We start from the raw sequence: 15,737 nt of genomic DNA, 5'->3' as shown, positions 1-15,737 counted from the left end.
TAGTTTGGGTCACTGACTCACTGCAGCGGATCAACTTATGATAGTGGGCTTGCAAGGCCCATGTGATATTTACATAAGCCTCATATTCCCATTTCGGAACAATATTTACATTCAAACAAACTCTCTTATATGTTCTTCCCACGGAAACACCCAATTTACCTCAAAGAAGAAGAAAAAAAAGAGATGTTGGGTGGCCTTGAGGAGGCCACAGACGCTGGACAAGCAAGATTTTCAAGGCTTCTGAGCAGAAAACATGATGTAGGAACCTCGAACTTTGCTCGAGTAGTTGGTAAATCCGCACGACAATAACAAGTCCTCAATCTCATCCTCTGTGAAAACATTGATTCCCCTGAATATCCTCTGCTAAACAAATGAGACATTTCAAATCCTACTCAAAGAATCACGATTGTTGTCATGCAAAGTAGCCATTACACCTTCAAACCACACCAGAGAGCGCCACGAAAAAAATCTAACTATGGTCTGCGTACAACGCAAACAAATATAGATTGACATGTTTTATGGCGTCTTATCATTTATTTTAGTGATCTTAGATGATACCAGCTAAATACATCTGAAATCGACAAAATGCCAAACCCACTTCATAGAAACTAGGAAGGAACCGTACCTCTATCATGGGCCGTAGATACCAGGGGGTAGATTTACTATATCGAAGTGAAGTGCTTCCAGCAAATACTCCACCACTTTGCAATATGCGACATATTTCAGCAACCTGAGTTACAAAAGAAATGTAAGTGGTGGAGTGCAAGCTTGTAAAGACAAAATCAGAAACAAGATTTGAAGTAAGACAACATGATGATCAACAAGAGAAACCGTATAATGTAAGCATGACAAGGTCTTGTTTGCTCATCACTTGCCAAACACAAATTCTCACAGATTATAACATTAGCCTTAACAATAAATCGCGCTGAATACCAAAATTTCTGGCTAAAAAATGCATATCTTGGAGAGTGTCAGTATAAAGAGAACTTAGTTAATCAAACCCGATTCTTTGATACAATGAAAGGCTCAGGAAGATGCATCAAATTTCAAATCAAAGAATAAGCAGTACTCACTCCATTAGAAGGAGAAGGCCAGCAATGTATAGCAACACCAGCATAAACAGCATCAACTGAGCCTGATTCAAAGGGAAGCCTAGAAACATCTGCCCTAATAAGAGCCAGATTGCTAGCAATTTTCCAGGAGAAAAAAAAAGTGTGAATCAGATCGACCCCCAGGAAAAACTCAATCAACAGATAAAAGATTGATTTCTCAAGCCAGATGTTAAAGGCAAAGAGACTAACTTGGTTGGAACTGTCTCATCTTGCTCAATGAACTCATAACACTGGCGAAGCATATTTTCAGAATAATCAAGTGCAACAACATGAGAATAGGTGTCAGATTTGGCAAATTTCCGGGTGAATAAACCACAACCACAGCTAACATCTATCATTTTTCCACCTTTTACACGTTCGAAGAATTCCTGAGCCATTTTGAACTGCATAGAAAAACATAAAAGAATGTCAATAGCATCAGCACAACTCAAGCACAGAACACAGTCTTTCTATTCTATCAAGAGGAATGCGTTTCAAAAGCACAGAAGCATAATAGAAACTAACAAACAATGTGTACTAAAGTAGCACCTATGAAAGGCCATTCTATTTTAATGCTTACCTCCTCATCAATATCAGGATAACCAATTAGAGTCAAATTTTGCCGGAAGCCTCTTTCGTACACAAATGAAACAAGCGGATTCCTTAGAGAAGTTGACAAAACAACAAAGTTAAAACTTGAGCAACCCCTTCAACATTCTATTTATGTACCCTTTTTGCTTTTAGGTTTCAGATCATCATATTGATAATCTTATTTGGAATAGTCAGTTGAAAGTCAGTGATGCAAATTACTTAGCAGTCTTTTCCATTCTTCATTCAAATTATTAAATCTCAAAATATAATAAAACAACCAATTCATGTATTACCGGAATCCCTCAGTGCCAGCTGGTTTAACTTCCTTATACTTCTTCATTCCAGCAGTAACAGTGAGATCCAAGAAGACATCATTGTTTGAGTATGATTTTCTGCATGTTTCACATTCAAAACAAGACCTGTTGATTGCTTTCCTGCGTGTTTCACAATTACAATCAGAATCTTCAATGAACTAATGAAATAATTTCACAACTACAATCTGAACTTACAAGTTAAAACCCGAAGTGCCTTTTCTCATCAGTGGTTTATAACATATCGGGCATGCAAACAACTCAGCTTCCAAAATTTCACCCTGCTTAGCGTTCATATCCTGAAATCGTAATAACAATCACAGAACACACGGCATAAAAGATACAAAGAGAGTAATTAAGTTGTTCAAAACTAATAAAAATGTCAACTTTCTTTTTTCTTTTTAGTTAAACATTACTGGACTTCAGAAAAGAAAAACCCATTTGTAACAATCCAAATATAAAACCAACCAAGAAAACTTTCTTGGGTCTGGAAATATTATGAAAAGACAAAATGGAAAGAGGATCTGATAAGTTGAGTTTCTTACTGGTTCTGCAGAAACAGCAGAGCAAGCACGAATAACACGGGATGCTAAATGGATTGAAGAAACCTGAGAATTTTTATGTAGTTGGAGATTACCAGAAAAGCAAGGGTGTTGTGGGAATAAATATTTGTGGATGGAAGAGGACGCCATCGCCACGAGTAACCTGTAACCGCTTTTGAATTTCTACTGTTTCCTTCGCAGCTTTTTGTAGTACTAATCCAATTATATACGTGATGGATCAGGCCGAAGAAATATTCAGGCCCAGTCCACGGTGCGGATAAAAGTTAGTTGGGTTGCTATTTTGTGGGCCTTTAAAACATTTTTGGGCTTAATCAATATCTCTTTTTTGGCCTTTGAAGAGATGAGAGAATAATATTAGTATTACTTCATATTTATGGATTGCAATAATGAATCGACTCACTCGGCATATGTTCCATTTTACAGATAATAGAAAACATCAGATCTGTCTGATTTAAGGAACTCTCTGACTTAGCGATTTGGTAGTAAGGAACTCTCTGATTTGGTTGGTTGCAAGCCTATCTGAAGAATTGATGTAGCCGAGATTCAAGTTGAAGATGTCATTGAGGAATTTTATCGAACAGTTGGCCTGCAACTCGAATTTCCCTGCTTGAGCCCACATTCCCAAGAATTCAACTTTTTTGAACAAAAACAAGATCCTGTGCATTGTATGTATGTTTTTACATGAGCAGATCGAAGACCACTTTCGATTGGTATCCCTCTATCAGTTTAAGCTTTTAATCTAAGTCTAGATGCTATATGCAATCTCATAACAAGTAGTTTTGCTATTAGAACTTGGGCTTTATTGCTTTAAAATGTATCAAGTACAATTTATTGTCTTTCAGAGCTCCCATATTCGTCTGTTGTTCTAGCTTAGACCTACAATCACTGTCTCATAACAACATCCTTATGAATCAGCAGTGAGTCCTGCATAATCTGTTGGTGTATATGGTACAAACAAGTCTGTGAAAAATCCCTTTTTTCTTCTGGGTTCACATCCCAAGTCCTTGCAAATCTGGTCATTGTACCATATGTGGGTGTTGCCTATACATGATCTCCTGAAATATTTTCCTGCAACTCTTTTAATGTGAGTTTCCCAGATTTTCACATCTTTCTCCATGTCTCTTATGGGAGGCAATTCAAACTTCCCATCAAGGAGTTGTGCTAGCCATTGACATCTGATTTCAGAGCTGCCCAAATTTGAGAAACTCTCTGCATATCCTATTACAGCCAGTCGTGGAATCCGAGGATGAATCACTTGTCTGCAATAATGTTACAGATGATACATATTGTCATTGCTTGAAAGTTGAAAACCATTTCAATGCAGATGAATAGGAAAAAAAAAGGTATAGTCTAGTGTACCTGTAGAGGGGAAATGTAGAAGTGGATGAAGGGTCAAATAGATTTTTCAAGGATGCAGACTCAAAAATGTTCTTTAGCTTCTGATCACCTTTGTATCCTGTCGCAAAAATCACAATGTCGGTTTCTAAAGGCTGAGCTCCTCCATCAATAATCAAACCTTGTGGACAGAAACTAAAGCTTTGTGCTCTCTTCAGAATGATGCTTCCTTCTTCCACTTTCTCATAGAATTTCTCAGGCAGCATTCCAACTTGGCATGAATAGACGGTATCCAGAAAGCTGCTTTCAGGTATCACTCCATACTTCTTGAGTGGAAACTTCCATCGAAGATAACTCTCTATAAGCTTTGAGAATCCCCATCTCTGATTATCCATTCATTGGCATCAGAAAGAAGTCAATAATTGTTCATTGCAGCAAAAGATGTCCAAATACATGGATAAAAAAGTGTTTTAAGTTTTGTTACCAATGGTGAAAGCAAGGCTGCCAAAAGGCTGAGCAAAAATGTCTCCCCGGGCTTATGAACCGTCAATTCTGCGAAGCGATTCAAGTACAAGAAACCAAGAGCAAGTCCACTAAGAGGGTTATCAGGAAGAAACCAATGAGCACTCCTTTGAATCATCGCGCAAGGATAGTCAACACCTGAACTCAATAACATGTCAGACAGATTTCTATTGACTTCTGAATGCCTAAAAGGGTGTAAGTTAGAATTATCTCACCATTTGCATTTGAGCATTCTGCCACTATATCAACCGCAGATTTATAGGAACCAATGACAGCAACCCTCTTTTTCTTGATCAATTTTGCAGCACTTATTCCGTCCATCGCAGCGTAATCCATGGAATGCAATACCTTGCCATCGAAGACTTCTGGCCCTTGATTCAGAGGAAACTCAGGTATGTTTGGAAGACCACCGAATTGTCCAATGCATAGGATTACAAATTCTGCTTGGTACACCTACCCAATATGATTATTAGCTTGTAATGAATCTCTGTTGAAAAATCCAAGTTTTACATGACAAAAACAACTACAAGATTGAACATACCTCAGTAGTGCAAGTTCTGGTATTTTGAACGCTGATAAGCCATCTTCCTTTGGAGCCAAAAGGCTTTCCTGTTCCTCCCCATAGACCCCATGTTTGAATCTCTTCACAAGACTCTCCAGTATAGTTTATACCAATGACTCTGGAGTTGAATCTTATGCAAGGCAATATGCCAAAATGTTTTGCATATGATTCAAGATACTCCATTACTTGTGAGTGACCCGGAAAAGTTTCGGTAACCGATGAAGGCCATGGGAAATCAGAGAACTGGAAACTTTCTTTGCTGTTCTGTAGTTTGGTGGACTCAATAGTACAACCCCAGACTCCTCCTATTCTTTCTTCAGCTTCGAGTACGATCGGATTAAAACCCTTTTCAAGAGTGTACTTGCAGGCAAGAAGACCACTTATTCCTGCTCCAATGATCACCACTGGCTTCTCCATTGGTTGACACCACCGAGAGCCCCAGGAGCTATAGCCTTGTCTTGACTTCAAGTTAAGACTCATTTATTGGTTTAAATCCAATCTCCAAGCAGATCTCTTCAAATTGTTCACCTCTGTTCAGTTGGACAAAAAATTCTGACTTTTTGTTTTGCGTGTGCCTGGAGTTGTTTACTTTTCCTTTTGTTTCTAAGTGCTCAGATTTCTGAACCACATATTTAAAATGTAATCTTCCTGGTCTCTCTGCATAAAATAATTGGTGAAGACATTACTTTGTCGAGTATCTGTATATTTTTATGGTCTGCGTACATCTTGTCTGTCGACAGAAATCAGGTTTGATGGCTACAAAGATTTAGTTTTGGATTAAATACATTATCATCAGTATTTTCTTCCAAAATACTCTTCTTTTGGTCACCAAGTGATATCCTCATCATCTTATACATATAGTGGAATCCGTCTGGTACACCTACCTTGGTTTTCCATTTTTAACAAAACATGTCACTCTCTTGTCTGAGAGTAGTTCTTTGGCATCTGACTTTGTGGCAGACATGCTCCCAATAGCAAGTTGACTAAGAGTAATTGGTGCAGCTCCTGTAGGTGCTGACCATCAACCAGCAAGCTGGTACCAAGGAAATGCCAGAGAAGGTGCTGGACACTTTCACTAGAAAAGAAGAAACTCAAGTAGCAGCAACTATCAGATACAGTGCAGCTCCTGTAGGTGCTGACCATCAACCAGCAAGCTGGTACCAAGGAAATGCCACAGAAGGTGCTGGACACTTTCACTAGAAAAGAAGAAACTCAAGTAGCAGCAACTATCAGATACAGTTGTTACTCAGCTCAAGGGCTTGTGAACTGAAAAACTTCTATTAGATGTAACTAATCTCCAGTAAAGATATACAAATCTATAGATAATTAATCCGTAAATACGATATAAAGGAGATACAAAATCAAGAGGACGGAACTACAAACCAACGGGGAGGATGTCAGCAATTATTTTTAAAAAAAAAAATTAACGTGGGGCCCACATTGACCTCATTGTTTGTACTTAAATAATATTTTTTAAAGTTAACGTGGGGCCCATATTGACCCAGTGTTTGTAAGAAAACTTTAGTTTGTTTTTTTAAGTCAATTACAATTTATACTTAAATTAATAATACGTAATGCTAATTACATTTAGGTGGGACTATTTACACTCCTCATTTTCCCGTTGATACCCCATTTCCTCCAATCATCAAACATGCCCTTGCACCACCACTCCCAAAACCTTTCCCCATTAAAGGCATCTTTGCACCGTTTCGATCTTTCTTCTTGATTAGGTCTTGTGCATTGGATTTGTCGGTGAAAATGAGTGAAGATCGCAGCTTTACATCATGAAAAATCAAAATGGATCAAAAGATAAAGTGAAACCTTTACAATCAGTGAAAATGAGTGAAAATTTTCATTTAACGAATGTAGATAGCTAAAAAGACGCGTATAAATGGGCCTTTTGATTATTAAATATATTATTATTAAATTTTAAGATATTTTTATACTTAAGATTAATTTTAATAAGAAATTATATTTATTAGATTAAATTCAATAACAAAATTTAATATAAAAATCATAAAATCTAATATCATAATATTTTAATTTAACAGCATTTCCGTTAGCGTCAACTTTTGGTTAACCAAACACTTCACAGCATTTTCCACAGTTTTATACTCATATTTTTTTCTATAGTTTTTCCGCTAACATTGAAAAATCAATATTTCCACTCTACCAAACAGATCCTAAGAAAATCTAAGCTTTAACCAAAATATCCAAATCTGGCTTCTATCACCCCGGCCGACCCTTTTGTATCACAAGAAGAAGAAGCTAATCATCATGGGCTTGGGCCTTTAAGTCTAGTCCGACAAAGTTGTTCCAAATTTCACACCCAATTGGGTTTTTTAAGTATAAGCCCACTGCATCAGTAATATCTGGAAATATTTCAGCAGTATACTATACGCATAGTTAACCTGTTTTTTTCTGGGAAAAGAATTTGATTGAGAACTCAAACAAGCTCTTGGAGAAGTATGTTTTCAAATTGATCATATAAATACTCTCTTTCCACAACGATTGAAGATTTGATCAAGATGCAAAAATAGCAGCAAGTACATGAGCCAATAATCCTATGTATAAATGCTATATGTTTATATTCAAAAGACGGTTTGCATTATGCTTATGGAATCACAATGCACCATCAACAAGACTTCATACTCATCATTTCTTGCGACCGAGGCCCGCATAATCGTTTGCGCTATATGGTTCAAACAGTTCTGCAAGAAATCCCTTCTTTCTTCTTGATTCGCAACCTATATCTTTGCAGATTTGATCATTGTACCATATGCCAATGCCATTGCATCCTCTCCAGAAGTATCTGCCAGAATATTTTTTCATGTGGTTTTTCCACAATGCGACGTCCTTTTCCATCTCTCTTATACTTGGCAATTTAAACGTTCCATCAAGAAAATGGACTAGCCATTGGCATTTGATCTCAGCGGCACCCAGAGACGTGAGGCCTGCGAGTCCTATTATTGCCAATTGTGGAATTCTAGGATGGATTATTTGCCTGCACTAATACAAATGACAACATAAGAGTACTGAAATGCTGCTGAATTTGGAAAATATAGTTAATATGGTTAAGAAATCCAGAAATAGACCTGTAGAGGGAAACTGAATAGTTTGGTGACCCCATTTTGGATTTCTGAAAGATATGAGATTTGAAGATGTTACTGAGTTTCTGATCGCCATTGTATCCGGTGGCAAGTATCACAACATCAGTTTCTAGTGCTCGAGTCTCTCCATCAATTATCAAACCCTTTCTGCAGAAGCTGAATTTCTGAGATTTCTTCAATATGATGCTTCCTTCTTCCACTTTGTCATAGAAACTTTCAGGCAACCCCGCTATCTGCAATGAAGAGAGATCCTGAGAAAAGCTGTTTTCCGGGATCACTCCATGCTTCTTCAGTGGGAATTTCCATATAAGATAACTCTCAACAAATTTTGAGATAACCCATCTCTGGAAATGAGTTCAAAACACCAAAAATGTAAGTATTATGTATATCTATATGCGTTTGTATGCGTGCGTTCTGCGTATGAAGAGCCAAAGAAATTAATATCATTTATGATTTACCAGTGGTGAGAGCAAGTTGGCCAAAAGAGTGTGCAGGAAGGATTGACCAGGTTTATGCACCAAAAGCTCAGAGAATCGATTGAAGTATAAGTAACCAAGAGGGACTCCCCAGAAATGTGCAGTAGGAAGCAACCAATGATCAGTTCTTCGAATCATCATGCAAGGGTACTCAACTCCTAATTAGGCATTACAGGACAGCAACAAATAGCTCATATTAATATGCATTTTTTTTCCCTTGTTTGATGTCACAGGTTCTTCAGAATCTATAGTGACAAGTAAATCTGATGTTATATAAGACATTCAGAAGGTCCAAAATATAAATTACTGCCTAACTGGGTTAAAATAAATTTTCTTTTACCATTTGCATCTGCACATTCTACTGTAATGTCTACAGCAGATTTCAGAGAACCAACGACTGTAACCCTCTTTCCTTTAATCAATTTCTCGGCACTTTCCTCGTCCAAAGCAGAGTAGTCCATGGAATGCAGCACCTTACCATTGAACACTTCAGGACCCTGATTTACTGGGAATTCTGGAATGTTTGGAAGGCCGCAATATCGTCCGATGCAAAGAATAACAAAGTCAAATATGTAAACCTGTAGAGACATTAAAACAAACAGCTTAACATCATCATTGATCAAACATAATTTTTATGAGACTCTAAGTACCTCTCTGGAGCATGTCTTGGTGTCCTGCACTTCAACAAGCCACTTCCCTTTAGAGGAAAAGGCCTCACTGGTTCCACTCCATAGATCCCACAACTCCATCTCTTCTTGGGAGACTCCATCGTAGTCTATGCTAATGACTTGTGAGTTAAATCTGATGTAGCGATGAATGTCGAAGTGATGAGCATAAGATTCAATATATTCCCTCACTTGAGTGTGACTAGGAAACATTTCTTTCACTGAAGTAGGCCAAGGGAAATCAGAGAACTGGTATGTTTGTTTTGCGGTTTGAAGTTTTGTGGACTTTATGGTATGATTCCAAATTCCTCCAACGCATTCTTCAGCTTCAAACACCACAGGACTGAAGCCTCTCTCTTTTGTATACTTACAGGCAAGCAGACCACTTGATCCAGCTCCGATGATCGCAACCCGTTTATCCATTTAGTCAACTGATGAATGCCTGGAAAACTGATGAACGATATATATGAATAACTGCAAACATAGACCAAATGGACAAAAAATATTATCGTTTGGTGCATAAGATATTAAATGATTTACAACAAACAAATAGCAATTTTTCGTCCAAAAACCGAGACATTTTCTAGACAATATATTGGTCATTTTCAAATGGTCCACTATAATATATTGGTCATTTTCAAATGATCATTTGCAATAATTTTTTCTTTTTTAACTCTCACTTTACATTTTCAAGACATTTTCAAATGGTCATTTGCAACAATTTTTCTAGACAATATATTGGTCATTTTCAAATGGTCATTTGAAAATGACATTTTCGAGACATTTTCTAAACAATATATTAGACATTTTCGGGACATTTTCTAGAGAATATATTGGTCATTTTCAAATGGTCATTTGCAATAATTTTTGTTTTTTAACCCTCACTTTACATTGGGTAACTATAATACTCTCATTCTCTATCCACCTTTTTTACCCCATATTTTTAGTTTGCATTAGTTAATAATTTAATTCTTTAATAATTATTTAAATTAAAATTATTTGAAAAGGATTCGCTGATAATATATTTATTTTGATTTTTATAAATTGTTTGTTATTTATTTTACCATTTATTTTAATATGTTTCAATTTTAATGCAAAATACCCTACCAGTAATTTACAAAAAAAAAATTAATACCATTTATGAAACGCACCCACTATTTTAGTTTTGTCTGAATCTGGTTTTCTTTGTTTTGTTGGTGTCTGAATATTCCATTTGATAGCCAAGTTGCCTTTATTTGAATAAGAAACCACCAAATTTCTTTGTTGCATTCTTGCTTATATAATGTGCATACTTCCAAGAAGACTCGTCTCCTTGAGGAAGATATTCCAACAAAATTTTCATTTCTTACAACTTAGACCTGCATAATTCATTGCAATCTATGGTTCAAACAACTCTGCAAAAAATCCCTTCTTTCTTCTGGATTTGCAACACAGATCTTTGCACTTGGAAAGACACTTTGTATTATGCTTATGGAATCTCCATGCACCATCAACAAGGCTTCATGCTCATCATTTCTTGCGACCAAGGCCTGCATAATCGCTTGCGCTATATGGTTCAAACAGTTCTGCAAGAAATCCCTTCTTTCTTCTTGATTCGCAGCCTATATCTTTGCAGATTTGATCATTGTACCATATGCCAATGCCATTGCATCCTCTCCAGAAGTATCTGCCAGAATATTTTTTCATGTGGTTTTCCCATAATGCGACGTCCTTTTCCATCTCTCTTATTCTTGGCAATTCAATAGTTCCATCAAGAAAATGGACTAGCCATTGACATTTGATCTCAGAGAAACCCAGATTCGTGAGGCCTGCGAATCCTATTATTGCAAGTTGTGGAATTCTAGGATGGATTATTTGCCTGCACTGATGCAAATGACAAAATAAGACTACTGAAATGCTGCTGAGTTTGGAAACTAAAGTTAATGTAGTTAAGACATCCAGAAATAGACCTGTAGAGGGAAACAGAATAGTTTGGTGACACCATTTTAGATTTCTGAAAGATGTGAGATTTGAAGATGTTACTGAGTTTCTGATCACTGTTGTATCCCGTAGCAAGTATCACAACATCAGTTTCTAGTGGTTGAGTTTCTCCATCAATGATCAAACCCTTTCTGCAGAAGCTGAATTTCTGTGATTTCTTCAATATGATGCTTCCTTCTTCCACTTTGTCATAGAAATTTTCGGGCAACCCCCCTATCTGGCATGAAGAGAGATCCCGAGAAAAGCTGTGTTCCGGTATCATTCCATGCTTCTTCAGTGGGAGTTTCCCCATAAGATAACTCTCGACAAATTTTGAGATAACCCATCTCTGGAAATAAGTGCAAAAGCACCACAAATGTAACTATTATGTATATCTATATGTGTTTGTATGTGTGCGTTCTGCGTATGTAAAGCCAAAGATAGTAATGTCATTTATGATTTACCAGTGGTGAGAGCAAGGTGGCCAAAAGAGTGTGCAGAAAGGATTGGCCAGGTTTATGCACCAAAAGCTCAGCGAATCGATTGAAGTATAAGTAACCAAGATGGACTCCCAAGAAATGGGCAGTAGGAAGCAACCAATGATCAGTTCTTCGAATCATCGTGCAAGGGTGCTCGACTCCTAATTAGACATTATAGGACATCAACAAATAGCTCTGATTAATATGCATTTTTTTTCTGAATAATGTTACAGGTTCTTCAGAATCTATAGTGACAAGTGAATCTAATGTCATATAACATATTCAGCACCGGGTTTATATAAATTTTCTCATACCATTTGCATCTGCACATTCTACTGTAATGTCTACAGCAGATTTCTGAGAACCAATGACTGTAACCCTCTTTCCCTTAATCAATTTATCTGCACTTTCCTCGTCCATAGCAGAGTAGTCCATGGAATGCAGCACCTTACCATTGAACACTTCTGGGCCTTGATTTACTGGGAATTCTGGAATGTTTGGAAGGCCACAAAATCGTCCGATGCAAAGAATAACAAACTCAAATTTGTAAACCTGTAGAGACATTAAAACAAACAGCTTAACTTCATCATAGATTAAACATAATTTCATGAGACTCTAAGTACCTCTCTGGAGCATGTCTTGGTGTCCTGCACTTCAACAAGCCACTTCCCTTTAGGGGAAAAGGCCTTACTGGTCCCACTCCATAGATCCCACATCTCCATCTCGTCTTGGGAAACTCCATCATAATCTATGCTAATGACTTGTGAGTTAAATCTGATGTAATGATAGATGTCGAAGTGCTGAGCGTAAGATTCAAAATATTCCTTCACTTGAGTGTGAGTAGGAAACATTTCTTTCACTGAACTAGGCCAAGGGAAATCAAAGAACTGGTAGGTTTGTTTTGGGGTTTGAAGTTTTGTGGACTTTATGGTATGATTCCAAATTCCACCAATGCGGTCTTCAGCTTCAAACACCACAGGACTAAATCCTCTCTCTTTTGTATACTTGCAGGCAAGCAGACCACTTGCTCCGGCTCCGATGATCGCTACCCGTTGATCCATTTAGTCGACTGATGAATGCCTGGAAACTTATGAACAATGTATATGAACAACTGAAAACATATACCAAATGGAGAAACATATTATAAATTAAGAAAGAAATAATATTTTAGTTTCTCTGAATACTGGCTATCTATGGTTGGTGTCTGAATATTCAATTTGATCTGCTCAATGTTTGCTTGAAAAGTTTATTACTTTTTTCTAGGATGCCAAACAGCAGATAAACAATATAGAGTGATTATTATTTAAATAGACAAGTTGCCTTTATTTGAATAAGAAACCACCAAATTTCTTTGTTGCCTTTACCCAAGAAGACTTGTCTCCTTGAGAAAGCAATTCCAACAAACTATCATTTCTTACAACTAAGATCTGCATAATCCATTGCACTATATGGTTCAAACCACTCTGCAAAAAACCCATTCTTTCTTCTGGATTTGCAACCCATATCTTTGCATATCTGATCCTTGTACCATATCGTGAATAATGTGCATCCTTTCGTGAAGTATTTTCTGGAATATTTTTTCATGTGATTTTCCCACAATATGACGTCCTTTTCCATCTCTCTGATACTTGGCAATTCAATATTTCCATCAAGGAAGTGTGCTAGCCACTGGCATTTGATCTCAGCAGTAAGTACATTAGCCTGAGCTTGCATTAGCACAAGAGCACATGTGGAAAGATATCAAACAGTACAACAATCCTGTGTATAAGTACTATATGTCTATATTTCAAAGACAGTTTGCATTATGCTTATGGAATCCCTATGCACCATCAACAAGACTTCATACTCATCATTTCTTGCGACCAAGGCCTGCATAATCACTTGAGCTATATGGTTCAAACAGTTCTGCAAGAAATCCCTTCTTTCTTCTAGATTCGCAACCTATATCTTTGCAGATTTGATCATTGTACCATATGCCAATGACGCTGCATCCTCCCCAAAAATATCTGCCAGAATATTTTTTCATGTGGTTTTTCCACAACTCAACGTCCTTTTCCATCTCACTTATACTTGGCAATTCGAACGTTCGATCAAGAAAATGGACTAGCCATTGGCATTTGATCTCAGAGGCACCCAGACTCCCGACCCCTGCGTATCCTATTATTGCCAGTTGTGGAATTCTAGGATGGATTATTTGCCTGCACAAAATACAAATGACAACATAACAGAGCTAAAATGCTGCTGAATTTGAGAAAATAGTGTTAAGTCATCCAGAAATGGACCTGTAGAGGCAAACTGAATAATTTGGTGACACCATTTTGGATTTCCGAAAGATGTGAGATTTGAAGATGTTACTGAGTTTCTGATCACTGTTGAATCCCGTAGCAAGTATCACAACATCAGTTTCTAATGGTTGAGTTTCTCCATCAATGATCAAACCCTTTCTCCAGAAGCTGAATTTATGTGATTTCTTCAATATTGTTGGAAATATGACTATGTAGTATTTTATGTGGAGAAATGAGCTCCACGTATCTTCACTGCTTCCAAATATGGCTCCACGTGTACACTCTCTTCCAGAGTGTTCTCCATTGTATTTCTATATATATGTGATGTTTGTAATGAATTAATTAAGAGAGTGAATATTTTCTAAAGTTATTTTGAGTTCTCTACTTCTCTCCCTTCTCAAACCCAACATGTGGTATCGGAGCCAGGTTTCGATCCTGGGACCTGTGGGTTATGGGCCCACCACGCTTCCGCTGCGTCACTCCGATGTGGTGGGCTAGCATGTGGTCCCCACTTGGATTGATGGTAGTCATGGAGTTGTATTTGTTGCGACTATTCTCCCGAGGATCTCATGGAACTAGTTAAGATCCAATCGGAAAGAAAAATTTTAAGCCTCCTACCTCTGAGTACACGGACGCGATCATGACAAGTCTATTATCACCTCTGAGTACACGAAGGGATGTGACAAGTGGATTAGTACCTCTGAGCATGAGTTCGATGTAACAAATAGGATGGATAGTTTAGACACCATTGTGGGTGTGGTGTATTTTATTTTTTTTGGGTTGGATTGTATTTAGCAAACTCATATTGTATATCAATTTGAGTTTGAGGGGGAGTGTTGGAAATATGACTATGTAGTATTTTATGTGGAGAAATGAGCTCCACGTATCTTCACTGCTTCCAAATATGGCTCCACGTGTACACTCTCTTCCAGAGTGTTCTCCATTGTATTTCTATATATATGTGATGTTTGTAATGAATTAATTAAGAGAGTGAATATTTTCTAAAGTTATTTTGAGTTCTCTACTTCTCTCCCTTCTCAAACCCAACAAATATGATGCTTCCTTCTTCCACTTTGTCATAGAAATTTTCAGGCAACCTCCCCATCTGACATGAATAGAGATCCTGAGAAAAGCTGTGTTCTGGTATCACTCCATGCTTCTTCAGTGGGAGTTTCCACGTAAGATAACTCTCAACAAATTTTGAGATAACCCATCTCTGGAAATAAGTTCAAAAACACCACAAATGTAACTATTATGCATATCTGTATGCGTTTGTATGTGTGCGTTCTGCATATGTAAAGCCAAAGATATCAATGTCATCTATGATTTACCAGTGGTGAGAGCAAGGTGGCCAAAAGAGTGTGCAAAAAGGATTGGCCAGGTTTATGCACCAAAAGCTCAGCAAATCGATTGAAGTATAAGTAACCAATATGGACTCCAAAAAAATGGACAGTAGGAAGCAACCAATGATCAGTTCTTCGAATCATCGAGCAAGGGTACTCGACTCCTAATTAGACATTATAGGACAGCAACAAATAGCTCGTATTAATATGCATTTTTTCCTGTTTAATGTCACAGTATCAGAGTCTATACAAGTGAATCTGATGTTAGATAACAAATTCAGAAGGTCCTAAATATAAATTACTACCTAACCAGCTTAATATAAATTTTCTTTTACCATTTGCATCTGCACATTCTACTGTAATGTCTACAGCAGATTTCTGAGAACCAATAACTGTAACCCTCTTTCCCTTAATCAATTTATCAGCACTTTCGTTGTCCATAGCA

The 15,737-nt window shown here is 37.3% G+C and overlaps 4 protein-coding genes, 1 long non-coding RNA gene and 1 other non-coding gene across 9 annotated transcripts; 1 reads left to right on the top strand and 5 right to left on the bottom strand.

Annotated features, from left to right (window-relative positions):
* Positions 1-142: 142 nt before the first annotated feature.
* LOC119997578 (uncharacterized methyltransferase At2g41040, chloroplastic-like) lies at positions 143-2,726 on the bottom strand. Of its 4 annotated transcripts, none has more exons than XM_038844696.1 (8): positions 2,539-2,726; positions 2,192-2,292; positions 1,976-2,116; positions 1,672-1,753; positions 1,302-1,495; positions 1,074-1,185; positions 626-730; positions 143-360 (listed from the first exon to the last, which is right to left on the bottom strand). In XM_038844696.1, the coding sequence occupies exons 1-8, from the start codon at positions 2,683-2,685 to the stop codon at positions 232-234; spliced, it is 1,011 nt and encodes a 336-aa protein (XP_038700624.1). In that variant the 5' UTR covers positions 2,686-2,726; the 3' UTR covers positions 143-231. The 4 variants fall into 4 exon arrangements, with proteins under 4 accessions (XP_038700624.1, XP_038700627.1, XP_038700628.1 ...); XM_038844699.1 differs by having other exon boundaries at positions 1,976-2,074; XM_038844700.1 differs by having other exon boundaries at positions 2,631-2,708.
* A 607-nt stretch (positions 2,727-3,333) lies between these two features.
* On the bottom strand, positions 3,334-5,606 carry LOC119996014 (probable flavin-containing monooxygenase 1). The gene is made up of 5 exons (XM_038842512.1): positions 4,955-5,606; positions 4,629-4,866; positions 4,376-4,551; positions 3,916-4,274; positions 3,334-3,815 (listed from the first exon to the last, which is right to left on the bottom strand). Exons 1-5 carry the CDS (start codon positions 5,453-5,455, stop codon positions 3,461-3,463), a joined length of 1,629 nt encoding a protein of 542 aa, XP_038698440.1. The 5' UTR covers positions 5,456-5,606; the 3' UTR covers positions 3,334-3,460.
* On the top strand, positions 4,468-6,356 carry LOC119996015. Its single transcript, XR_005467779.1, has 3 exons — positions 4,468-4,608; positions 4,719-4,805; positions 5,978-6,356. It is a non-coding gene; the product is annotated as an uncharacterized LOC119996015 (long non-coding RNA).
* Positions 6,357-7,443: 1,087 nt separating this feature from the next.
* Positions 7,444-9,717, bottom strand: LOC119997749 (probable flavin-containing monooxygenase 1). Its single transcript, XM_038844934.1, has 5 exons — positions 9,212-9,717; positions 8,902-9,139; positions 8,544-8,719; positions 8,071-8,429; positions 7,444-7,979 (listed from the first exon to the last, which is right to left on the bottom strand). Exons 1-5 carry the CDS (start codon positions 9,647-9,649, stop codon positions 7,631-7,633), a joined length of 1,560 nt encoding a protein of 519 aa, XP_038700862.1. The 5' UTR covers positions 9,650-9,717; the 3' UTR covers positions 7,444-7,630.
* A 743-nt stretch (positions 9,718-10,460) lies between these two features.
* On the bottom strand, positions 10,461-12,764 carry LOC119996615 (probable flavin-containing monooxygenase 1). Its single transcript, XM_038843313.1, has 5 exons — positions 12,288-12,764; positions 11,979-12,216; positions 11,650-11,825; positions 11,176-11,534; positions 10,461-11,084 (listed from the first exon to the last, which is right to left on the bottom strand). Exons 1-5 carry the CDS (start codon positions 12,723-12,725, stop codon positions 10,736-10,738), a joined length of 1,560 nt encoding a protein of 519 aa, XP_038699241.1. The 5' UTR covers positions 12,726-12,764; the 3' UTR covers positions 10,461-10,735.
* A 1,599-nt stretch (positions 12,765-14,363) lies between these two features.
* TRNAM-CAU lies at positions 14,364-14,435 on the bottom strand. The gene has a single exon. It is a non-coding gene; the product is annotated as a tRNA-Met (tRNA).
* Positions 14,436-15,737: the final 1,302 nt, after the last annotated feature.

Source organism: Tripterygium wilfordii, chromosome 4 (assembly GCF_013401445.1).
Source record: "Tripterygium wilfordii isolate XIE 37 chromosome 4, ASM1340144v1, whole genome shotgun sequence".
NCBI classification, from domain to species: Eukaryota; Viridiplantae; Streptophyta; class Magnoliopsida; order Celastrales; family Celastraceae; genus Tripterygium; species Tripterygium wilfordii.
The sequence above is the reverse complement of the archived record's forward strand: the minus strand, read 5'-3'. Positions and strand labels throughout refer to the sequence as shown.